At 48.1% G+C, this 26,750-nt stretch overlaps 1 protein-coding gene across 1 annotated transcript in view; it reads left to right on the forward strand.

Moving 5' to 3' along the window:
• Window positions 1-25,968, forward strand: part of LOC308484252 (igLON family member 5-like) — a gene marked incomplete at its 5' end in the record, with an annotated part of 130,060 nt that extends 104,092 nt beyond the window's left edge. Inside the window, 6 exon segments of the mRNA XM_081019032.1 lie at window positions 8,960-9,192; window positions 11,688-11,807; window positions 14,843-14,974; window positions 18,416-18,536; window positions 23,232-23,386; window positions 24,553-25,968. Of these exon segments, the coding sequence (XP_080875158.1) occupies window positions 8,960-9,192; window positions 11,688-11,807; window positions 14,843-14,974; window positions 18,416-18,536; window positions 23,232-23,386; window positions 24,553-24,653 (862 nt within the window). The 3' untranslated portion in view covers window positions 24,654-25,968.
• Between the last annotated feature and the right edge of the window lie 782 nt (window positions 25,969-26,750).

The raw sequence follows: 26,750 nt of genomic DNA on the forward strand, positions 1-26,750 counted from the left end.
GCACAATTACCTTCTCATAACGCGTTAATAGCAGCCGGCGGTGACTTTCGGGATGGCTAATAACTCTGTCAAATGCGGCATAAATTCACCAGGCCTTGGTACGAATACTTCTGCATTGTTTTGAAGCAAGAGGACATAGGGAAGCTGCCTTGTACTGGGTCAGTGCAAGAGACCACCAAAAGCAGTGTTGCCTGTAACTGGCTGGCAGCAGCCCTCCAGAGTTCTCCCAGCCCTAACATTGGGGACTGAACTTGGGACCTGCAAACAGAACAGGTGCTCTGTCACTGAGGGACAACCCTTCCCAGTAGGCCCCCATAGGAGAGCCTTCCTTCCCTGTATTCTGAGGGAATTCCATTACCCCCACATCAGGATCATACCCCTCAACTGTCCTGTTTAAATCGGAACATCCCATTTTGGGGGGGCCGTGATCTTGCGGGGCAGCATGGCACCCAAAAATGTGCGGGAGAGCACACCTTGCATCTTTCAACCATATCAATAGCACAGAATTATGTGAAATTCTGCGTTCCAAAATTAAGTGCAGTTATATAAAAACATGTGCAGGGATGCTTGGTGCCAGGGTTTTAACTGCCCTTGCTTTTACAGCAACCTAGCACGCAGAAAGGAAGCTGGAGAAGCTTCTTCCACCCCACATCGCAAAGAGATGCATTGAGACCCCGTTTCTCCCTCTCTGAGCAAGCACTGACAGCAAGCCTTGGTTTTCTCCACTCTGCACATGCTTAGGGGGGAGAGTGCTGGTTAGTTGCATAAGTGAGATGCTGTGGGCTGCAGCCAGATTGACTAGACCTCATGCTGTCCTACATCACAAGAGCTGTAGTAGAGGAGGGAAGATACTCTGCACATGCTCAGGGACAGCCATTAGTGCATCTCACAGGTTGTTTGGAACACATGCCCACCTGACTTTCAAGAAGAGAACAACTGCAGCTCTCAGCGACCGCTGGCTGCCAGAGATTATCCTCTTTTTATGGGGGAAGCAGCCACAAGCCCAGGTTTCACGTGGCTGCATTATAGGGTTCCATCTGGCCCTATGATGACCTCTTGTTCCCAGCACAAAGGACCTCTGCTTGTTTCTTCCTCGTTGCTCTTTCTCTTCTTTGGTGTTCCATGCACTAATGGGTCTGAGTGGAGCAGACTCAGTGCCAGTTCCAGATGTGGCCATCATTTCTTGCGCTCGCTGGATGGTTTTTGTATTATGATGTGACCAATTAGCCCTCGAAACATAGGAAGCTGCCTTATCTTGTGTCAGACCACTGGCCCCATCTAGCACAGCACTGACCAGCACTGACCAGCAGCAGCTCTGCAAGGTATCAGGCAGGGTTGTCTCCCAGCCCTACCTGGAGCTGTCAGGGATTGAACCTGAAACCTTCTGCTTGCAGCGCACATGCTCTACTACTGAGCTACAGCTCTTCCCAAGTACCTTAGCACCTCATGTTTTGGGCTGAACATTTGGGTTTGGGCTGGGTGTTCATCAGTATGTGGATGATACCCAGCTCTACCTCTCTTTCAAATCGGAACCAGTGAAGGCGGTGAAGGTCCTGTGTGAGCGTCTGGAGGTGGTTGGAGGATGGATGGCGGCTAACAGATTGAGGTTGAATCCTGACAAGACAGAAGTACTGTTTTGGGGGGACAGGGGGCAGACGGGTGTGGGGGACTCCCCGGTCCTGAATGGGGTAACTGTGCCCCTGAAGGACCAGGTGCACAGCCTGGGAGTCATTTTGGGCTCACAGCTGTCCATGGAGGCACAGGTCAATTCTGTGTCCAGGGCAGCTGTCTACCAGCTCCATCTGGTATGCAGGCTGAGACCCTACCTGTCCATGGACTGTCTTGCCAGAGTGGTGCATGCTCTAGTTATCTCCTGCTTGGACTACTGCAGTGCGCTCTACGTGGGGCTACCTTTGAAGGTGACCCGGAAACTACAACTAATCCACAATGCGGCAGCTAGACTGGTGACTGGGAGTGGCTGCTGAGACCACATAACACTGGTCCTGAAAGACCTACATTGGCTCCCAGTATGTTTCCGAGCAAAATTCAAAGTGTTGGCACTGACCTTTAAAGCTCTAAACGGCCTCAGCCCAGTATACCTGAAGGAGCGTCTCCACCCCCATCGTTCAGCCCAGACACTGAGATCCAGCTCCAAGGACCTTCTGGCAGTTCCCTCATTGCGAGAAGTGAGGTTACAGGGATCCAGGCAGAGGGCCTTCTCGGTAGTGGCACCCACCCTGTGGAACGCCCTCTCATCAGATGTCAAGGAAATAAACAACCAGCTGACTTTTAGAAGACATCTGAAGGCAGCCCTGTTTAGGGAAATTTTTACTGTTTGTTGTTTTATCGTATTTTAAATATTCTGTTAGAAACCCAGCCAGATGGGACGAGTATAAATAATATATTATTATTATTATTATTATTATTATTATTATTATTATTATTATTTTGGTGTCACAATGCCATACCCACAGGCACAATAGGATCTCACTGGTATGGATAGGCTTACACTTCTCATTGCCACTTCTTCCTGCAGGCATCTCATCACCAACCGCTGGCTCAGGCAAGATATTCACAACTTGCAATCCCAGAGTGGCTAATGTGGTCCTCTAAGCATTGTTGGTACTCCAGCTCCCGCCAGACCCAGCACCAGGATGTCCCATCAAAAGCCATTCTGCTGAAGCCCCCCCCCCCTCCAACCTGGAAATGCCCGGACTGGACATGGCAGGAGCAGTTCCATGCCTTTAAAAACATTTAGACGAGGAGCAAGGGTTCCATTTTAAAATCACAAGAGAGATGCACACTAGGAGAGCAGAACCCTCCCCTCCTTTATGCTTATTTCCCCAAAATTGAGCTCAATCAGAGCTGAGCGTTAATATACCTTAAGGCAATTGACCTTGACAGGGAGAAAAGGGGAACATGATAGAAGTGTATGAAATTATGCCTGGTGTGAAATAGGGATGGATGTGCCTGTTAATTTTGGTTTCTTGTTTTCCCCATGTTGGGATCATGTTTCTCACATTTCTGCAGCCATTTGTGAGTTGTTGGTGTAACAAAGGAAGCCTCGTGAAAAATTGTCAATGTTTTAGTGCAAATTTCTACTAATATACATATGTTTGTATGACGTTTTGATGAATAATCACATTTTGCCAGAAACTTTCCCCTATATAACAGGTGTGTGTGTGTGTGTGTACTAACATACATTTTTCTGCATATTTTCACCAATACATGCTCTCTCTTTTTGGCACATTAGAGGGAGAACCACACTGGAGGGGTATGAATGACTGGCTTGCATGCTAGTTCAAAAAGTGAGAGCTTGGTAGTTTCTTGTTCCAATGCAAAGAAAATCAAATTTCTCCCCTATCACAAATGCGAAGCAAGTGGTTGGCGATAAATCTCTCTCTCTCTCTCTCTCTCTCTCTCTGTGTGTGTGTGTGTGTGTGTGTGATGGTCACCAATCTAGATGGCTTTAAAAGAGGACTAGACAAACATATTCTCCAACTTCCCTGAAAATGCCGGGACTGTCACAAAAAACCTTAAGCCATCACTGCTTCTCACTTGGTCATGCCAAGTCCTGAATTCCCAAGGGACCTTCCCTTGAATGCAGTATTTCACCGTGTTACTGGAAGTTCAGATCCGTGCGCCCCACTAACACATTTCTTAGATCTAGGCCTCGCGCTCCATTTCCCCAACTCAATATGGCGTCACTTCCTGTTTTTTTAAAAATGAAAACGAGATATGGGTCACTTGAATGCCCCTAAGAAAATCTTTCACCATTTCCCTGCTTCTTGGTCAGTCAGTCTCCCATAAAGAAAGCTGTGGGTTGTGGAGCGAAGAGGGTGGGGCTTGTCCACAAAGCCGCTGCATCTGTGTCCCTGCTCCGGTCTCTGAGGAGGAGGAGGGGCAGCGGCGGGCTGTGGAAGGATGGCAAACTCCTGTGACCACCTGGCACTAAGGTGGTGGAACTGCGGGAGAAAGTGGCTGTGCTGGAGGTGGAGATGGACACAGGACAGAGCCATATGGAGCATGAGGAGAAGAAGGTGTGCCTCAAAGCCCAGGACAGCACCCCCATTTTCATCTGAGGAATGCTGGAGGGCAGGGACAGCACGAGGGCTAATCTCTGGCTCCACAGCTGAAGGCAGCAATGCTTCTGCCAGACACTGAGGTCCAGCGCCGAGGGCCTTCTGGCGGTTCCCTCACTGCGAGAAGCCAAGTTACAGGGAACCAGGCAGAGGGCCTTCTCGGTAGTGGCACCCACCCTGTGGAACACCCTCCCACCAGATGTCAAAGAGAACAACAACTACCAGACTTTTAGAAGATATCTGGAGGCAGCCCTGTTTAGGGAAGCTTTTAGTGTTTGATGCATTACTGTATTTTAATGTGTTGGAAGCTGCCCAGAGTGGCTGGGGAAGTCCAGCCAGATAGTTGGGGTATAAATAAATTATGATGATGATGATGATGATGATGATGATGATGATGATGAAGAATACTGGTTGCTGGAAGCAACGGGAGGGCAGAGTCCTCCCGTGCTCAAATCCTGCTTGCTGGTTTCCCACGGACATCTGGCTGGTCACTGTGAGAACAGGATGCTAGCCTAGACGGGCCCCGTGGCCTGATCCGGCCGTGTTCGTCTTTTGTTCTTCTCCTGCTCTTTTTAAAATATAAATTGCTTTGTTCGCTCAATAGACATCAAAGCAACCAGGATGCTCTTTGAGGGAACGTGGGTCTACAACATGGGGCGGGAGAGCAGGGAGAGCCCCCCTCCCCATGTACCCTCTTCTGCATCCAGCCCCCTCCACACACGCCCAGCTGGAAGTTGTGAGTCAGCATGCGGAGATCATCTCTCTGCCATTCCCCCCCTTCCTCCTCCCCCCACCCGCCAGCCCCCCACTCCAAACAGCCTGCAGTGTGCCGGGTTCCCACCAGCCTGAATCAGCAGAGGCTTTGACCTACTTCCCAAGACCTCTCCCTCCTGCTCTCTCTCTCTGCAGAATAGAAGGGGGAGGAGGTGGAAAGGAGCCCTCCCTCCCTCCCTCCCTCCCTCGCTGGCTGACTTGCTTGGCAGGAATACTAAGCGAGCTGCAGTACAGAGCCTACGTCTTTTGTTAGCTCCCAGGGGCTGGTCACCCCCACCCAGTACCCTGTCTCCATGGAGGAATTTTGGCAGAGCTGGAGCAGAGATCCACATAGTCTAGCGCTCTCTCTTTCCCACAATGGCCATGGAAGCGATGCCTTTCTATGCTGCCTCCTTGGATGCTGAGATATACTGCAGCTCTGCATGGAGGTTTTAAGATCCTGGCTGGTGGCTACTGGTATGCCTGTCGTCTACCACCACCTTTTAAAAAGATGGTGATTTTCAAAGGGCAACCAGACAAGCTCACAGAGGAAAACAGCCTTCAGTGGCAACTAGGCATGGAGCCTATGCAATATATTCCCTGCTGCATTAGAAGCAGAAGGCAACCCTGAGTACTGTGTGCTGGAGAGAGCATTTGAGCTCATGTCCTGCTATTAGGGTGCTGGTTTGCCACTGTGGGATTAGGGTGTTGGATCAGATGGAGCTTTGGTCTGATCCAGCAAGGCTCTTTTTGTGGTTTTAATCCTCTCTCCCCTAGCTGCCATCACAACACTTATTGTGTCAGGGACTGGACTGAGGAGGAATGGTGGGGGCGCCAGTATAGATTCAGAACAGTGGTTTGCAGAAGAGCACAGTTCAGAGGCTGCAGGGGGAGAAGCTGGGGAATATTGGAAGAGGAACAGCAGGAAGAAGAAGCACCGGGGAGAGACAACTGACAGACTCGGTGTCTTTGGAAAGCATTCCTAATCCACCCACCCCACCCAGGACGCAGCATGCATTGAGGGTAGTAGAACAAAGATCTCAGAGGCAGAAGGGTCAGATTAGCCGACACAGGGGTGATGTAGAATAGGAGATATGGGGGGGGGGGACTTTACTTGGAGCAACGCCATTATTTAGAGAAGACTGCATTCCTTCATCTCTCCCTGTGAATATTAATAAATGACATGGTAGGAACTTTTATTGCTTTTCTGTTTCTTGGCTGCTACCGTGAGAGGGATCGGATCCCCCAAAGCAGTGTAGCAGTGAGTTCCACCCATTAATCCCACCTTCTGAAAAGAAGGAACCACTTCCTTTTTGCCAGTCCCAGAGCTAATGCCCATCAGACTTATTGGGTGATCCCAATTTCTGTTACAATAGCTTTCTGCCATTCTGTATATTTTTTACATGGTCCTACCTCCCAATGGCTGGCAGGAGGAAAGGGTTAAGCAGGCCCTACCCACCACCCACCTACCAACCAACCAACCAACCAATATTTTGCTTTCCTTAAAGCTTTCCTTTAAAAAAATCAGGAAAAATAACCAGGTATATTGTAGATTTGGCTCTTTCTGTCCCAGGTTTCTGACCTTCTCCCAGACACTTTCACCAGGCATTTACAGATAGGTAGCCGTGTTGGTCTGCCATAGTCAAAACAAAAAAATTCCTTCCAGTAGCACCTCAAAGACCAACTAAGTTAGTTCTTGGTATGAGCTTTCGTGTGCAAGCACACTTCTTCAGGTACACCCTGAAGAAGTGTGCTTGCACACGAAAGCTCATACCAAGAACTAACTTAGTTGGTCTTTAAGGTGCTACTGGAAGGAATTTTTTTGTTTTCACCAGGCATTGTGTGGCAAGATGCCACTAGCAGATATCTCAGCTCTGGGTCTGTGGCAGAATGTGAGGGGCAGGGCAGGGTGTGTGGAGGAATAGCATCTATATAAAATATCAGGGTCAGCTGCAAATTCAAGGGGGAAACACAAAGTCCTCCCCCTCCCCACACCAGCTTTTCCCCAGTTATCTTTGGAAGACTTGTCCAATCTGTGCCTGACAGCTGTCAGGGACCAAGAAACGGGATTACTTAGCGCCCACTCGCCTTGAAGGCGAGAGAAAAAGCACTCCGATAATTAAATCTCGAGGCCGGGAGCCACAGGGCAAGGGGGGGCAGGAGAGAGAGGGGAAGGGAGAGGGAGAGAGGAGAAATGAAGTGGCAGGAATAGTAGCAAGATGCCAAGGGGGTGGGCAGGCAGATGCCAGGGCCTCGGAGAGGGTGGCTGCACCAAGAACACCCTAAGCCCATTTGCAAGGCAAGGGTTGCTTTTGAATGTGCCCGTGCAGGATTTAAATTCAGCAGCTGAGTTCGCAAAGTCTGGGATATTTTAATGTTCCCCCCCTCCCTCTCCCCAACACTCATTTTTTCTGTAAATCCACAGTTTGGAAGGTGTTCAAGTTTTTAGGGCTTGATAAAAAGAGAGAGTGTGAGAGAGAGAGCTGTAATAACATGGGCTTTTGGACTTCAAAGGGCTTGGGAGAGAGGGAAAGAGAGAGGGAGAGAACGAGAGAGCGCCAAAGGCCTCGGCAATCTGTGAGGAAAACTCAGGAGTACTTTCATTCTCTCCTCCCTCTCCACCACACTTCTCCCTCACATGTTACAATGCTGCGTAATAAATTCTGCTCAGCTGTGTGCTACAGAGGCGGAAAAGGGCCCAGCTTTCCCTCGGATTACAAACCGAGCGATATACAGAGCAGGATATTGCTCAGGTGCTGAGGTCCCTGTTCTCTCAAGGCCCCAAGATGGCGGCTGTTGCCTGGACTGAGGTCATGGAGGCAACCTGGGCCTTGAGGTTATGGGTGTTCCCTTGACAGGGCCTGAGTGCATAAATGCCAATAAATGCCGCTTGTGCTGTATATCTGTCCCTCTTTGAGGCAGATATATTGTGCGAATGCTGGGATTGGAAGGAAGTGGGATTCGATTAAGTTTACACTTTCTGAAACGGTACATGAACTGAAGCACAGCCTAACCTTTGAAACTTGCGCTTCTCCGAATTTCCAAGCCAAGTTCCCTAGCCAAGTACAGTGGTACCTTGGGCTACATACACTTCAGCTTACGTACGCTTCAGGTTACAGACTCCGCTAACCCAGAAATAGTACCTCGGGTTAAGAACTTTGCTTCAGGATGAGATCAGAAGTCTCGCGGCGGCACAGCAGCAGCGGGAGGCCCCATTAGCTAAAGTGGTGCTTCAGGTAAAGAACAGTTTCAGGTTAAGAACGGACCTCCGGAATGAATTGAGTACTTAACCTGAGGTACCACTGTAATACATGTCTGAAAATACATGTGTATCAGGGTAGAGCATGCCTGAAAATGCATACATTAGTGGGAAGCATCACGCAGAAATGCATGACTGGTGATAAGCTGTTTTTAATAGTGTATTTTACATTGCTGTAACCCGCTCTGGGACCATTTTGTTGAAGGGGTGCATGATAATAAATATAACAGCAACAGCTTTGTGAAAACGTGCAAATTGCCTACAAATGTGCAACACTGGGAGAAATTCACACTAAAACGTTGATGAATTTTCATGAGAACTTTTTTGGTTTGTTTTTTAAATAAATAGGAAACTGATGTGGGGGAAAAAAAAACACTGAGAGGAAACTGAATGGAGAAACTCTCTTGTGCCTACCTTTACCTTACCGACCTCCCTGACCCTAACCATCCAGAATATTCAAAGATTCGGAACAGACGGAATAAAGTATTTCTTCACATGACACATAGTTAGACTTCGGAATTCGCTCCGACGAAAACTAGGGGTGGCCACCAATTTGAATAGTTTTAAAAGGGGATTGGAGAAGTTCATGGGGGGTTAGAATATCAGTGGATATCAGAAGTTCATGGGAGGAGGCGTAAGGATAGCAGTGGGGTTCCCATAGACTTCCGGTTGGCCGCTGTGAGAACAGGATGCTGACGAGATGCATCTTTGACCTGGTCCAGATGTTCTTACGTCCATCGCAGCATCCCTCAGAATCCGATATAGGAGCCAGCCCTGCCCTGCCCCTACTTCTGCTGTTGCCCCGTTTTCATTCCATCGCTCTGCCGCTCACCTTTGCTGCTTCACTCCTCTCCCTTCTCTGCAGCTGCTACATAGACCAGCAGGTGACGCGCGTGGCGTGGTTGAACCGCTCCAACATCCTGTACGCCGGCAATGACAAGTGGTCCATCGACTCACGGGTGCAGCTGCTGACCAACAGCCCCTCGGAGTTCAGCATCATGATCACCCATGTGGACGTGTACGACGAAGGGCTCTACACCTGCTCCTTCCAGACACAGGACAAGCCCCACACCTCGCAGGTGTACCTCATTGTGCACGGTATTGCTATTATTATTACTATTACTATTGTTACTGTTATAATTTCATGCCCACCCTCTACCAGCAGCAGCCCCAGGGTGGGTTAAAAAAAATCAGAATTCAAAATCCTTTCCTGATGGCACCAGGTGTTTCTCCAGCAGTATTTCTCCAAATTGCCCAACTAGCAAAGGTGCAAAAGTCCTGCCATCTTTTGCATCTGACTGTGTAGGTCTAGCTCCCCAGAACTCTGCCCTCCATCTCAGAGGAGAGCTGCACTTTGGCTCGAGACAACTTGGAATCTCTCTCCAGCTGTCAAAACCAAACAGAGACTCCTCTCCTCCGCTGGTTCCCAGCCGCCTGTGGGATTTCTGCAGCATTGGCAAAAGCCACAACTGCAATACTAGCCTACCCCATAATTACACCCAGCCCTCCCCCCCTTTTCCCACGGTTGCTGGAGCTGGGAAGCCAGTACAATAGGAGCTGATTGGACCCCGGTCCGGAACGAGGCGCCTGGGCGTCAGGAAACAGCTGTTCTCAGCTCCTCCATCATTCGCCGTCGCCTACGTCACCCCAACCTATCAGGGCAGACAATGGGGATCATTAGGCCCAGTCAGGAAAAAAGCAATTTCTTTTTCGGGGGCTCTTCCGCTGGGGCAGAGAAAGCAGCTATTGGGAATTAACCCCGAAAGCACTAGCCTGAGGATTTGATGAGGAGGCACTCAAAATGCAGCTGTTTCTGGGGTGGGACAGCTATTTATAACAAAAAAAAAAAAAAGGCAAGCAAAGTGGCTGACATCATGACAGGAAGACTAGTATGTATTGCAAGGACCCCTGGAGAAGGGGAGGGGGGTTGCAAGGCTCCTTTGCTGACCCCTTGCCCGGAGTGACATTGCATTTTCTCCTGCGGAATCCCCATCTGCTGTACCCTGGCCACTAAATCTTAGTGATGTTGGGTGGGGAAAGAATATGTGTCCCTCACTGTAATCCCAAGTGCAGGGCTTCACAGTGGTGTTGATGGCAATAAATTCCGTGGAATAAATAAAAGGGAGACAGCTGGGGGCATCATCAAGTCAGATATGAAGGCTCAAAAATCAAACCTTCATCTCCCTGCATGCTAACCAGTGTCCAATGGGACTGGTAGGGTGGAAGGCAGGGAGCCCAACAGTAGATGGCGCCAGAGCCTGCTAATTCCAGTTATGTCCCCATCCTCCTCCCTCCTGAGTTCCACAAGGGCCACGCTGAGACAGGAGCAGCAGGAGGAAGCTGACAGCCAGGGCCACCCCTGGGACCGAGTAGAGGTAGTAAGGCAAGCAGGTGCAGGCTGGCTAAGAGCAAACTGGGGTTGGCTGGGCAGTGTCCCACCATCCCAATGGACTAGCCTCCACTGTCTCTCTGTCTGTGTGGGCCCACCCTAAATACTTACTCTTGCTGACTCCAGGGAGCATGACAGAACATTGAACGTAATCAGTGTCAGCTCTAGGTTTTATGGGTGCCTCTATGCAAGTTGCCTTCTGGGAATGAGTCTTTCAACAGTGTTCCTGCTTCCCATTTGCTTGCCCTCTCCCTCTGGACCAAGTCTGCAGGAGAAAGAGGGCAAGACGAGCCAAGGGTATCCACAGCTCCTCATTGCACTTGCCAAAACTCATGGGGGTTGGAGAGGGCAAGTGAACAAACAGTCCCAGCAAAGAAGGAAGGGGAGGAGCAGGGGCAAAGATTCTTAGAAACAGCAGAAGCAGATTCAGGGCAGCACGACTGGTTCCTACACACAGGGCCCAGGGGGCAAGAGGGTGTCTTACCACATTCCTCCCAAAGCCTAGGACGTGCTGGGCTTCAGGAAGGAGGTGTGAGGCTCTGAACAGGGTCCTAGACTCCTCCTCCCTCCTTCCCAAAGCCTAGTTAATGCTTTCCCAGCTTTGGGAAGGAGGCAGGAGGGCTCTGAGACCCTTCCACAGCCACACGCCTCCTTCCCAAAGCCCAGCACCTTGCTCACCTGGCATCAACTTTTGGCCTTTGCCATATTACCAAGGTCCTCCCTTGCCCCCTACTGGAAGTTGAGGCTCAGCTGGTACTCAGTGATGCTTATACCTGGCATTACCACTGAATGTAATATGTAAGAAGAGAATTTGAAGACAAGCCTGTAAATGGTTACTAGCCATGCTATCTATGTTCTGTTTGTTGTAGGAAAAATGCCTTTGGATCCCACTCGCTGGGAAACATGACTGGGGAGAGCAGTGTTGTGTTCAAGTCCTGCTCATGGCCTCTAGTTGGCCACTGTGAGAAGCAAATGTTGGCTTTGGTGGACTTTGGCTTTTTCTTATGCTCTTAAGTAAGGTTGTCAAGTGACCAGAGTGTAGCTTTGCAGTCAAACACAATTATTTGTTAATTACTACAGGGCAACTGGCTGTTCAAAACCTCAGAGGCACTGTCCTTAGGGTTGTGTCAAGGAAGACAGTGCCCCCTAGTGTTGGGAGGCCAGATGTGCCTTGATATTCACTGCCTCTCCCCAAACTCTGCAGTCCCTGCTCGGATCGTGAACATTTCGTCAGCAGTGACCGTGAACGAGGGAAGCAACGTGAATCTGCTCTGCCTAGCAGTGGGGAAGCCAGAGCCGACGGTAACTTGGCGGCAGTTGAAAGGTAAGGGAGGCTGGAGAGGGGAGGGATGCTGAGGGTATCCCCTTTGTCCCCTATTCTGGCAGAAACTTGCTCACCCCTCTGAGCAACTGGTTTCCTCCGCAAATGAATGAAGGCAGGAAGAAGGAAACCTGTTTACAGATTAGAACCATATGAACCCACCCAGACCCTGAAATCACCACCTGAGGCCCTTCTTTCTGTGCCTCCTCCATGGGAGCTTCAGAGAGTGGCAACATGAGAAAGGGCCTTTTCTGCAGTGGCTCCCCACTTGTGAAATACTCTCCCATGGAGGCCCACCTAGCACCTTCACTGTTCTAGGTGCCAGGTGAAAACGCTCCTCCTCAACCAGGCTTTTGGCTGATTAGCATTGTATGCCCCTTTAACTGTGTTCTTTAAATGTGAGAGGGGGTATGGGCTTTCTTGTTCCGGTTATTGTTTTTATTATGTCTTTTGTGTTTCTGTTTTGTATTTTTATGCCTTGAGATCCGCGGATGAAGGGTGGTATGCAAATCTAATGACTAAAATAAATAAATAAAATCAGAGCCGACGATTGCCTACATCTCAAAGCAGGTTTCGACCCAAATAAATGAAACTCGTACCCATGTATATCTGTTAAGCAGGTGAAATTTGGTACTGGGTACAGAAATTAGCACCTCCTCTTTCTTTCTTTTTTTAAAATAAGTGAACAAACAAACAAATTTTCCATTCCTTAAAATTGCAGAATGGGCTTGAAAGAGTATCTTCCATGGCGAGTGAAAACCCAGAATTGTGGCAGAAAAGATATTGCAGTGGCAGAGAGTGAGAATCTAATCCCCTGCTAAACATAGCCCCCCTCGCTCCTCCCCATGACTTGTACAAGGCAGTGCTTAATTATTCCAGCTGCAGAAGGCAGCTTTTCTTCTTTTCCTTGGTGCAGAGCCTTGATTTGTTTATCAGCAAGCACAGCTCCACCTCCTAGGCAAAGCTGCTCCCCATGCTTTAGCACACATAGCTTGTGGGGTGTGTGGGATTTTCACACTTACGATACTGGGATTTTTAAGATTTTATTTTGAGTTTTGACGAGTTGCCTAAAACGTGTTCGAGGAGTGAGGAGAATCAAGCAGCAATTAAATCTTGCTGGGAAACCTAAGATACAGACTCACAGGAAGATGGAATAAATCCTCACCTGGTTTTGATGAACTGCACAGGGGTGACAAACTGCTCTAAACCCTAGCTCATGCCTAGTGTCCTCCCAGGCTTTTAAACTTTTTAAAAAGCCTTTCAGTACCTTAAAGCTAATATTGATTCCTATTTTAGTCTCTAATTTGGTAGGGTTTCAGGTACGGTATTTTATCTGTACCCTTATAGAGATGTGTGTGTGTGTGTAAGCGTGTGTTATTTAATCTGATTTGACGTTTTAATTCATGTTGTGCATTGCCTAGAGGACTAGTTGAACAGCTGGCTAATAAATGTAAATAATAAATAAATAAATAAAAACATATTTCAAAGGCATTCCCAAACATCTCTACAAAGGCAGGAAGATGAAAATAAAATCAGGGGCAAATGGGAACACTGATTTCCCCAGGGACACAGTTCCCAGAAAATAGGCGGCAGACCTTGGAAACACAAATGGCAGCAGGACTCAGCATCCTTGGATAGAACCTGACATTGCTGGTAGCTGCCTACCTGCCCTCCTGCTTGCTTGTCTCTCTGGGGCTGGCCACGTTAGGCAGTTCAGAAGCTGTCATATTGATGTCCCCATAAAGCCCTGGTGAGGTCCTACATTGGGGCCTTATGCAGGTGGTGCTGTGGTCTAAACCACTGAGCTTCAGAAGGTCAGCAGATCAAATCCCTACAATGGGATGAGCTCCCATTGCTCTGTCCTAGCTCCTGCCAAACTAGCAGTTCGAAAGCACGCCAGTGCAAGTAGATAAATAGGTATCACTGCAGTGGGAAGGTAAACGGCGTTTCCGTGCACTCTGGCTTCTGTCACAGTGTTCTGTTGCGCCAGAAGCAGTTTAATCATGCTGGCCACATGACCTGGAAAGCTGTCTGAGGACAAACACCGGCTCCCTCAGTCTGAAAGCGAAATGAGCGCCACAGACCCCACAGTTGCCTTTGACTGGACTTAACCATCCAGGGGTCCTTTACCTCTGCCTCACCTACATTGTGGCCTAATAATAATAATAATGATAATAATAATAATAATAATAATAATAATAATAATAATAATAATAATTTATTTATACCCCGCCCATCTGGCTGAGTTTCCCCAGCCACTCTGGGCAGCTCCCAATCGAGTGTTAAAAACAATACAGCATTAAATATTAAAAACTTCCCTAAACAGGGCTGCCTTCAGATGACTTTTAAAGATAAGATAGTGGCTTATTTCCTTCACAGCTGAAGGGAGGGTGTTCCACAGGGCGGGCACCACTACCGAGAAGGCCCTCTATCTGATTCCCTGTAACCTCACTTCTCGCAATGAGGGAACTGCCAGAAGGCCCTTGGCGCTGGATCTCAGTGTCCGGGCTTAACGATGGGGGTGGAGATGCTCCTTCGGGTATAGAGGACCGAGGCTGTTTAGGGCTTTAAAGGTCAGCACCAACACTTTGAATGTCAAAATGGTCTTGCTGTTCGCCACTGGAGCCTGCTGTAATCCCAACCGGGGTTGGGTTGTGGGGTGCTGGTGTCAGACGGGTGCACGCCTGGTGGGAACTCTGAAGGTCCCCTCCTTCCTGGTGCCAGCCTTGCTACAAGAACAGGGGTGGTTGGAGCTCATCCATTTATCAAACCCCTGGGAGAGAGGCCATCCATAGTTGCTGGGATGTGTTTGGCTTGGTAGGTCACCGGTTGTGCAAGCTTGTCCCCCCCCCTTCTAACCCACACCCCCCTGCGCTGTTGTCACAGCCCCGGTGCGAGGCAGCCCCTGCGTGTCTGAGGTGTGGATAACAGTGTTGCTGTCATATGTGTTTTCTTGTGTGTAAGTCTGTGTTTGTGTCTGTCTCCCTACTGCTGGCCCTGACCCCCTCCCCGCCACCCCCCTCCTCCCTCCCCAACAGATGGCTTCACCAGTGAAGGGGAGTACCTGGAAATCACGGAAATCAACAGGCAGCAGGCTGGGGAGTACGAGTGCATCACAGTGAACGGAGTCTCAACACCTGATAGCAAGCGGGTCCTCATCACTGTCAACTGTAAGTGGTCCCCATATTTGCCTCCTAGTTCTGTCCCCTTCAGCCAGATCAAGGGTTGCAATGTCTGGGGCATGGAGCTTCAGCTATAAAGTTAGGGATGGACGGATCTGTCTATTTCCCTTTTCTAAGTTTCCTCTGCCCCCCCAACCCAATCTTATCATAACATTGAGTTGCAAGGGACCCTGAGGGACATCTAATCCAACCCCCTGCAATGCAGGAATCTCAACATGCAGTCCCACATCCAATTTGAAACCGTACCAGACTCTGCTTAGTTTTGCAAAGATGTTATCAGGTTTTATTGCTGTTTAAATGTAATCCTCTACATTTTTGCAGTAATTTGTGGTTTTGTTTCTTTAAAACCCTCACAAACATGCGTCAGAATGTTTAATACAGATTTCTAATGCAAAACTTTTCATGTACAATTTTTTTCCTTCATATATATTTTTTACAAAGTGATTTTCCCCAATATAATACATTTTTTGCATATTATTTTGACAATTATATGCATTTATATGCATGCTTTACTGTTGTGCATACATGCTGTGCATACACTTGCCTGGAGTACTTTTGTGATGGAGCATATGGGGAGTTTTATGGGGAGGGTTCTCCCTTTACACTTACACGTCTTGTTTAGTTGGAGAACTGCATCACAAAATTTGGGAAAGTGTGAATTTCAAAGGCTTGCTGTGTTTTGGTTTGATAAGTGGGTCTTAGGTGACTTCTCAGTGAAATACAAACAGAATTGAATTTCTCCTCCAACCCTAGCTGAGACCCAGCCCTTAACTGGGAATCAGGAATGCAGGAATGACTCCAAAGGTGAGCGTGGAGCTGCAAGTGTTTTCACTGCCTCCCACTTCCCCATCTCCTCCCCAGCTTTCAATCACAGGGTATTAACATCTTATGTACCATGGGACTGCCCTTTGCTCCCTTAATAATGGTCTTTTCTACTCCTCCCCTGGCTAAACTACACATTACCTATGAGATTATTGACTGGATCTCTTGTAAGAGATCCTGGCTGGATCTACACTGATCTGTAAAAACGTTATTAAAGGCTATTTTTAAAAAATGTCCTATTGCTCTCAATGCAATTTCCCAATGGCAACGGATCACTGCTCTGCAGCGCCCCCTGCTATCACATTTTAATAACGTGTTTATAACATTTTAAATGATGTGTGCAGATGAGTCCCCTGATCCATATAGATATAATTCAACTGCTGGGGGTTCCAAATTAGAAGTGGAAGAGGGATGCTTAACTCTTTCCCACCCTATCTTGTCCCTAATATAAATCACCTCCAAGTTTCTGTTAGCCCTGAACTGGGAAGGGGATGGAGGAGTTTAAGTATCATCCTCTTCTTTCTGAGACATCACTGGCCAATTCTCACAACGTATTTGGCAACATGGGTGCTCAGGGCTGGTTTACACACATGGCGGAATGAAGTAATAGGGAGTTGTGAGTTGTTAGGCTGGGCTATAGCACTTCAGGCTGCTGGCAGGGAGGCCCGTTTTTAAACAGTGGGGGGAAAGATGGCCTTTAAGATGTGCAGAGCCCAGATTCTCAAAGGCTTTATAAATATTGACCAGGCTCTTGGATCGAAGGCTTGAAAGGCTAAAGAACGCTGGGGCAAGTTCTGGGGCACTGGAGCCATAGGCTTAGGATCACCACTTCCTCTCTCTCTCTCTCTCTCTCTCTCTCTCTCTCTCTCTCTCTTAGCAGAGGCCTTTATGAAACTAGGTGAAAAGGCACATATTATGCAGTTGGCATTGTCCTCCCCCCCCCCTTCCCTTCCCTTAAATCTGTGATAGTGGGAGAAGCAGCAAAATGGCATGAAGAGGAGAGGGGATTTTTTTTCTTCCTCCTCTCTATCACTCCCTTGCACAGGCAAACATTGTGCCATGGTGTAGGGGTTTATGGGAGATGTGGTTCTTCCAAAGTCATCTTCTTTTGGGGGATAATAATAATAATAATAAATTTTATTTATACCCCGCCCTCCCCAGCCAAGACCGGGCTCAGGGCAGCTAACACCAAATATAAAAACAATTGATTGAAATACAGCTTAAAAAAAACAAGATTAAAATACAACATTAAAACATTAAAATGCAACCTCATTTCAGTGGAAACTCAATCAAAAACTTTTTGGGGGATATAAACGTCAAGTCTTCACCAAGGCTAACTATCCAGACTGGTCCTACATGGGCCAGAAAAAAGCCAGGGAAGTCCCCAAATAAGAGTCCCAACACAGAAGGAGAAAGGAAAAAAGAAAGAAGAGAAGGGAATCAAATTGATTCCAAGCCAAAGGCCAGGCAGAACAACTCTGTCTTACAGGCCCTGCGGAAAGAAGTCAGATCCAGATGCCAGGGGAAGGTCTGTCGTTCTGTGGTAGAGCATCAACCAGATTCAACCCCTGGCGTCTCCGGGTAAGAAAGCCTAGAGACCTTCTGTCAGTTAGTGTTGGCAGTGCTGAACCATGTGGACAAATGATCTGACTCAGTATAAGGCAACTTCCTATAATGTTATTGTCAGGGAACTGACATCGGAGCTAGAGGTGGAGGGGAGGCTCTCTAATGATGCTGGAGAAGGGCCCAGCAGGGAGAGAGGCAGCTCAGCAGATGGGGAAGCAATTCAGTGCAACACCAGGAATAAGGAGGGGCAGATGGAGGAATCGGAGAGAGGGCTCCCAGACTCTTCACCGGACACCAGCGGGGAGAGCACTGGTCCTCCGCTACCTACGCCCTCCCTGTGCAGAAGACTTCCGCGCAGAGAAAGTAGGAGGAGACTGGGTGTCAAACAACTTTTATGTTGGAAAAGGTTTAAGAAACGCCCACTGACGGATTCTGCTAGCGACTGAGGCAGCCACGAATTGAAGGGCTGTCCAGACAGAAAGGTTTAACAAGGCAACATAGCCAGGAGAGGCGGCAACTTACGCATGAGCAACCCCATACCATTATAGTTATGATAGGGGAGCAGGGAATTCTTCTCTGACTCAGATTTTTATGCAAACCAGAGAAGAACTTTTGGAACTTGTACAGCTTTATGTTCCCCTGTTGTGTTTTCCCCAAGCCTGACTTGGGCCGCGTCCATACCATACATTGACAGCGATATGCTACCACTTTCAACGGCATGACTTCCCCCAGAGGATTCTGGGAATTGTACATTGTTAAGAGTGCTGTTAGGAGACCTCTGTTCTCCTCACAGAGCCACAATTCCAAGAGTGCTTCAACAATCGATCCCTGTTCACAGGGAACTCTGGGCATTGCAGCTCTGGGAGGGGAACAGGGCCTTCTTAAGAACCTTCCCCCTTAACAAATTACAGTTCCCAGAATTCTTTGGGGAAGCACCTCTACTAGAGGTTGGCAACTGGAGACTATCTGTTGAGGAATAGCTAAGACACCGCATATCGTGACTAATATATGCCTCCCACATCAACTGTTGTCTCTTCCTAGACCCTCCAACCATCACAGATGTAAAGGACTCCCGTATCCCAATGGGAAAGAATGCACTTCTGCGCTGTGAGGCCATGGCTGTGCCACCTGCAGAATTCCAGTGGTTCAAAGACGACAAACAGTAAGTCATTCTTCTGCCCATTTCTTGGCCATGGCCAGAGATCCATAACATCGATATCCCTCCAATACGTTTGGGAGGGGGAATCGCAGCTTAGCGGCTTTGCAACAGGGAGATCCTAGGCTCAGTCACTTACATCTCCAAGTTGAAAGGATCAGTTGGCAGAGGAAGGGAAAGATGCTGCCTCAGACCAGGCCGAGCTCCTGCTAGGGGTCCAAATAGCCTGACCTGGCATAAGCAGCTTTCTGTGTTCCTTAAGGACCTATTGGCACAAGCCATTCCGTCTCCCCAGGGCAAAATTGGCGTGGTGTACCCACGTGGTGGAATGTGGTAATAATGTGGACTGAACTACTGCTGGTGTAGGGGGTGTGCGTTTGTATACTCCTCCATGTACAACGACAAAAAGGCCCTTTAAAATACTTGGAGTAAAAAAGACCTAGGCACAGAGGGGAGAAAGGTTCTAACTTTGGCCTGCTCCCTTTATATGCTAGTTTTCTACTTGCAGGGATGTTTCCCCCCACTTTTTGGCAGCATTAAAACATGATGCCCCCTCCTGCCATCTGAAGTGGTATTGTCCATTCTGCAAACTCAGTATTGGTTGTACTGCAGGCACAGTCCAAGCCATTGTGAGTGGGGAGGTAATTCCTAGCAACCTTCAGCACCCTGCAGTTCCCTGGATTCTCTGTGGGAACCAATATCTTGCATGATAAGACCGGGATAAGCTTGCATCAGAGATGCATCCCAATTCTCCAATCAGGGCTGGCTGCTGAGCTTCTTGATCTTGTTTCCATTTGGCAAGACAGTCATTACTCTCCAGCCGCCTTTCTCAAACTCAGGTCCCCAGATGTCATTGGACTACAACTCCCATCAGCCCTAGCTACCAGGACCAGTGGTAAGGACCCAAGTATGAGAAAGTCTGCTCTGCAGTCGTCTTTTTCTTTGCCCTCCTCCAAATTCTCCTGTTTAAGCAAATAAATAAAAAGGAAAAGGAATTATGGGACTGGCACTCGAAAGTCCGTGTGGCAGCACAGGCAATGATTGCAGAAGGCCCCGAATTCAATCTCAGCGAAAAGGATCAAGGTGGCAGGTGATGGTGATGACCCTTCTTTGCCTGAGATCCTGGGGAGTTGTGGCCAATCAGAGCTCTGAGATAGGCAGGCGGATCACCTGACCTAGTAGAAGGCAGCTTCTCTTCCCCCCTCCCACCATGTAACTTCGCTGTGTGTCTCATTAGTTAGACAGCACCGCATGCTTTAACCTTCCAAATGGCAATCTTATTAAACAAACCCACGGCGCGTACTCATGGTCGCTTAACGCAGATTAATTTGTAACTCTCCAAGCAGAACACGGCCCATCAGTCACGTATAGTCCCCCGTCCCCCGGGGGGCTTGATAAACCGTGTGGTGTGGTTGCCTGCCTGGGATTGGGGGGGGGGAGGAGAGGGGGAGCTGTTGTCAAGTCCCCTGGCAGGCCCTGGCATGTGATGAGTGGGTTGTGTTCACCTGGTACAGGTGGGAAATGGCAATTTGTATAGGTTTGCAGCAGGCGTGGCCAATGCTGTACAGCCCACCTGGTGGTGCTGTTCTGCAAAAACTCTCATCACCCTTGAGCATTGGGATGAGGGAGAGATTTGATTTAGTTCACGTTTAAAGGGGAACCCATCAAATTTGCCCTTCCTGAAACAAAAGAGCAAACCCAAATATCAAAATTCACGCTTTCCCGAATTTTGCAATGCAGTTCTGCAGTCAAGAGATGGGAACAAAGGCTAGGGGGGATGTGCACATTTGGCATAGGGGTTCCGTTCCTGGGGGGCCTGGGTCGGCAGAGTGCGCATAAGCCCACTCCACCCTGTTCTGCCTCTGTTCCGCCCTCTTCTGGGCTTTGGGAAGGAGGTGCAGGGGCTCTGGCTGGTCCTAGAGCCCTCTCATCTCCTAAATACGGGAAAGTGCTAACTAGGTTCTGGGAAGGAGGAGGAGGGAACTAGGACCATGTCAGAGTGCTCATGCCTACTTCCCAAAGCCCAGCACCTTGCTTACCAGTCTTTGAGATAGCGTCCCATCTCCCCCCCACCAGCTCAGCACCCAGTGCATGAGCACCACTTGCACAGCCTTAAATCAGCCCCTGGATTTTGCTCTTTTCCATGTTTGCATTCATTTGTCAACTTGTTAGGAAGGAGTAAGTGCTGTGGGGAGAAAAAGGCTCCTGAAGGAAGAGGTGGAGGGGGGAGGGGGAATTTCTGCGCTTAGCTGAACAGCTGAGGCCTCTCTTTCGGGAGCCGGGTTCTGGTTCTGCAGGGATTGACACCTGACAAGATGATTTGCAATTATCTCCCGATCAGCCTCCCAGTTGTTTCCCTCCAGTGTTCCCGCGCTAGCTTGGTGATAACAGTTCATGGTTCAAACCTCTTGCGTCTCAGGGGGGCTGTTTGTGGTTAGAACTGCTCAGCGAAAAGAAACCATGACTTTTTATCTTACTTTATTAGGAAACAATGACAGAGCTGTGGGCGCACTGAACATCAGATGCAAAAAGTCAGGGCAGAGGGTGGGAGGAAGCCACCCAGGAACACAAGGAGATATATATATATATATATATATATATATATATATATATATACATACATATCCCAGTGATTTGATAGCTGTCAGTAACAGCAATGTGGAGTTTATACAAGAAAATTGTCAGAATCCATAAAATTATGAAGTTCTGGTTGATGAACAAGCAACTGGGGTTTAATTTGAGCTGGGGTTAAGGGCCAAATAGCATATTCCATGTCCAGATTCTCCCAATATTTTTGTTTTTACTTACAAAGCAGTGACAGAGGACTCTAAATTTGATCAGAGTAGTAGCATCAGAGGGGAAGGTGGCGTTTAACCTGAAAGGCTGCCACACTGGTGAAGGCAAAGGATTGCCCTCTGTTGCCCCCAAAGGGCAGGGTATTTGTTTGGTTGAACATTAAGAGAAACCTCATGACTCAGCTTAATAATAGAACCCCATTTCCTATAGGGGTGGTGGTTTCTCTGTGAGTAGTGGTGGGACAGCCATTTGTGAAGAATGCTCATTTTCGATAAGGCTATCAATGGCTACCACCAGGTTGGTCAGAGGTGATAATGTTGCTAGAAGCCACAGGATGTGTGAGGGTTCTTGTGCTCGGGTCTTGCTTGTGGGTTTCCCATAGGCATCTAGTTGGCCACTGCAAAGACCAGACACTTCACTAGATGGGTCATTGGCCTGATGTGCCAGACTCTTCTCATGTTTTTATTTTTGCTCTGGAACTCACACAGCAAGCAGGAGATTGGACTAGATGGTGTAGATTTTGGCCATAGCGAGATGAATCACATAGATATTCGTGGAAGCTGAACTGCAGGGGAACGGAAACAGCGCTGATTGAGAGAAACCAAGGAAGGGCAGAAATTGCCTCCTTCTCCCATCCCTTCTTGTAACCAATTGAGTCAATAACCAGCACACTGCAGTCCAAATAAAACTCCTGCTCTTTCTGGCTGCTCAGGAGTGCAAAAACAGGGACGGCGGTCAAGCAAGGGGAGGGGGGGAAAGATAATAACATGGTTGCTGGGCTGCATTCGGTTTGGTGAGTCACGGGCTTTGCAGCTGGTCAAACCAAGCCAGGCTAGATGGCTTCATAGATTTAAAACTCAGGGGTGAGGGGAGAGAAAATAGCCTGGATAATAGGAGAGTCTGTATGTGGAATACTTTGCCTGGTAGGAGGGCTGGGATATACCATCCTTGCTGCCACATTTAATAAAGAATAAGCTTCCCTCTCAGGAGTGGCAAGCAACAATACGCATGTGTGCATGCGCATTCACACACACACACACACACACACACAAACACACACCACCGTATCAGAGAAAAGGAGGCAGGTGAATCCAGATCTACTGCCGCTGTGGGGGTTGTGGTCCAACAGATGATGGATCGCCTGTCTGACAGGCCAGAGCAGAGATAAACAGCCACTGAGACTGTGGGAAGGTGGCATAGAGAGGTGTGGAAACTGCAAAGGGAGCTCTTGGACTGCATTGGCCAATTCAGCCTCCTGTAGCTTTTGATTTCTGAGGATGCCTTTGAAACACTCCCTCTCCAAATGCCTCCCAGGATTCGAGGGCTTCCAAAACACCTACCCTTGTTTCCAGAGCACCTCCAAGGATGCATGAGCAAGCTGCCCCTTTGCAATTTCTTGACTCGGTTCGGACTGATACCTATGTGCAGTTTGCCAGAAAAGTGTCCCCTTTTGCATCTCCCCTGCCCACTTCCTCTGTCCCTGCTCCTCTTCTCCTCACAAGTTACCTGCGGCAATCCAAAGTGTTTGTGTCTGGGTGAAGCCATGGTGCAGGGAAAGGGATCTAGCAACACACAAATGCGCAAGAGGGTAAAGACCCCCTTTTTGTGCACTGGGATTTTGACCATGCACAGATGTGCCAGGGCACATGGGCAGCTTCCACGGGTTGCAGTGGTGGGAGGTGCGAACTAATAAACAAGGGCCATCACTGGAAACTCATACCTCTTTAACAAAGGGCTATCTCTCATGCAAAGAAGCCAGGAAATAGAATGCTGATCGTGGGCAAATCAGGGACAGGGCATGAGATCAGTTGCAAGCTGGTATTTTCTATAATTCCCCGTATTCTCAGAGCACAATGCTTTAACAATGTTACCCGCCCATGCTCTCCTCCCACTCCCTTTTCCTAGCAGAGTAATTGGCGGCGTGGATGGACTGCAGATACAGAACGAGCGCACTCGTTCCATGCTGCTCTTCAGCAACGTCACCGCTCGTCATTATGGGAACTACACCTGCCTGGCTTCCAACAACTTAGGCTCCTTCAATGTCAGCTTACGGCTTATCAGTGAGTCTCTCTTCTCCTCTTCCTGCTACCACCTCCCCCATCCCTGATGGAGGTTGTGTCTTAACCTTGACTGGGCCCACCCAATGGCAGGTTTGCCTGCCACCACTTGCACCCTCAGTTTGGCTCCTAGAGCCACTGGACTGGCTGGGCATATGAGAAGTAGTGTGGGTGGGAGAGAAACTGGATTCACTTTGCATCGGAAGGTGAAAACTAGAACGTCCCAGAACAATGTGCAGCCCTCTTGCAAAATACACCCATCTCTGAATTTTGCAATGCAGCTCTCCAAGCAAGTAAGGCATACAAAACTGCACGCACTAGTAATGTGTGCATTAAAAAAACATGCATTGGTTAATGACAGTAGTATACACAAAAGGCATAATATTAGGGGAAATTGCTTTGTAAACATGTTAATCAGACAAAATTGCAAAAAAATGTGTTTATTAGGAGAAAGGTGTAAGGGAGAAATGCACACTATAATGGTGGTGAATTTTATGATTTTATTATTTGTTCCTGCTTACCTGACTGGGTTGCCCCAGCCACCTTGGGTGACTTCCAACAAATATAAAAGCACAATAAAACATCAAACATTAAAAGCTTCCCCTTCAGATGGCTTCTAAAAGTCAGATAGTTGTCTATTTCCTTGACATCTGATGGGAGGGCGTTTCACAGGGAGGAAGTCCCTGAGAAGGCCCTCCACCTGCTTCACTGTAACATCACTTAGCTTTGCAGTGAGGGAACTACCAGAAGGCCCTCAGAGCTGGACCAAACAGTGGGGGTGGAGATGCTCCTTCAGGTATACAGGGCCAAAGCTGTTTAGGGCTTTAAAGGTCAGCACCAACACTTGAATTGTGCTCAGAAAAGTACTGGGAGCCAATGTACCGTAGATCCTTTAGGACCAGAGTTATATGATCCCGGTGGCTGCTGCTGGTCATCAGTCTAGCTGCTGCATTCTGGATTAGTTGTAGTTTCTGAGTCACCTTCAAAGGTAGCCAAAAAATATATATTTGCAAAGTGATGTACAATTGTGGAGAACGGAACTTCAAAGACTGGAAAAAATGAGACACTGAGGGAACTCAAAATTGATGCATTTGCCTAATCCTAGTAGAGAGGGCCAATTTTATTTCTAACACTCCGGTTACAACAAACCCTTCTCCTCCTCCTCTTAGGACCAGGTTCTCTGGACAACATGGCAGCCTCCAGCATGGAATCTCCCCTCTTCCTGGGCCTGCTGTCATCCGCCTTTGTGACTCTGCTGTTTAAGGTTTAGGGTGGCTGGGGAATTGAAGCAGAACCACGGAAGGAAACAGGTGAAAGGGAATGAATCCAAGAGAGGGAGAGAAAGAGAGAGAGGGGGAGGCATCTCTACTTTCTGGAAAAGATGAAGAGAGAGAGAGAAATGAAATTTATCGAGAACCCCATCACTGTGAGGGATAGAAGAAAACAAAACGAAATGGGAAAAAAATATGCATTTGTTTCTACAGCCATTTATCTTCACACTCCATCTCAGACACTCCCAGTTGAACTTGTTATTTAACACAACCGAAAAGACACAGGGCTCTATAGGGTTGACTGCAGACATTGCTCACCCCACCCCTCACCTCTGCGACTTAAATGGAACAGCAACATTTTCTTCCTTGGGCTGATGGGACCTTTCGTCCTTCGAATGCACAGACCCCGGAATACCGATTTCACAAAGGGTTTTGTTCTTTCTGTTATTTTAACCTCCTTTTTTTCTTTTGGTTCCTTCTTTTGCTGTTGTTTGGGAGCAAGGATTTCAGCAGCTGACAACATTTAGGAGCTTCCCTTTTAATTATTATGATTTACAAGCTGGGCTGAGAACCTCCATAGGCGGTGGAATTCCTTCTGCCCCCTTCCAGATTCATTCAGACAGATTTGCAGGCCGTTTGTTATTATTCTTTGCACCCTGGGGCCAGGAAAACTATCAGCAATATTTGGAAGGCTGCTGAGCTCAGCCTACGCAGGAAGGAGGTCTCCTTTGGGGCATTGCGAGAGAGGCTGACATCATATAAATGCACTCCGCGAACGCTGTCTGAGGACCAGCACCGAGAACCGAACCCGCAGCCCTTAGACACGACGGCATGCCAGAGTCTTTGGAAGAACTGTTAAAGGTCATAGAGCCAAGTCTGCTGAGTTTTTTGAGGCATGGAATTTCCACCCTTTAAAAAGCAGGGGTAAGAATGACCTTCTCCTGACAATGTTGATTGCCAGGTAACGTTGTGTGGCCTATGGAGAGAAACCAGGAAGAGGGAATGGCTGGTTTAATTCTTTGTTTGGCCCTGCTTTTGACAGTGATTGGGTTGGGTTTTTGTTTTTGTTTTATTCATTGGGGGTGGGGTGTATATTTCCGCTAGAAAAATCATTGCTTGGAACATCTGCCAGCTCTCTAAAATCAATGGTGTTCTTTTTCTGTACTTTTCACAAAATCTTTTCTCGGCAATTTCCCTTGAGCTAAGGACTCCCATCCCCCCCCCTACCTTTACACACACATACACATATGCACAAATCCACACCAGTATCTCTCCTCTGTATCTTTGTTGAACAAAAGCACCGTGGCACTTGAATTCTTCCTTATTTATGTCTTTATTCTATTTCCCTTCCTCTTTTCTTCTTTGCTCTTCCTAGTTCTCAAGTCATTATTGCTGATTGTATCTCGGGACCCCCCAGCCCTGACTTCAAAGGCTCCCTTTCAGACGGAATTATAATCGGGTTTTGTGTATTCAGCACTTCTGCACATGCACCACACACACACAAAAAGTCCAACGTTTGGGATAGAATTCAGCATTCGGCTATGTCATAAAAAATAAAGAATAAAAGTTTCTAGTCCTTTTGTAAAGATAAGCTTGAGAATGTGTGGAAAATACCAGTGGGTATCTTTGTGGATGTGATGAGGCATAGCTAATCATAGATCCAGAAATGCAAGCAGCCTGGTAGAGTGGAGATTATTCATCCTTCTGCAGCTTGTTTATTAAAAGTCTCAGTAAAGGCAGTGATGCAGATAGGTACAGTCGAACCTTGGAAGACGAACAGCTTAGTTCCCGAATGTTTTGGCTCCCGAACATTGCAAACCCGGAAGTGGCTGTTCCGGTTTGCAAACTATTTTGGAAAGCTCAATGTCCGACAGGGCTTCCACGGCTTCTGATTGGCTGCAGAAGCTTCCTGCATCCAATCAGAAGCTGCACTTTGGTTTTTGAACTTTTTGGAAGTTGAACGGACTTCCAGAACAGATTCCGTTCAACTTCCAAGGTACGACTGTACTTTGGACTTTGAGGTCCTCTTTTTAGGTAGCAGTGTCTATCACTTCACTTGCTTCACATTGCGGTCTGCTGGCCCTGCTGTGACTGGG

Source organism: Podarcis pityusensis (assembly GCF_964106645.2).
Source record: "Podarcis pityusensis genome assembly, chromosome: 8".
NCBI classification, from domain to species: Eukaryota; Metazoa; Chordata; class Lepidosauria; order Squamata; family Lacertidae; genus Podarcis; species Podarcis pityusensis.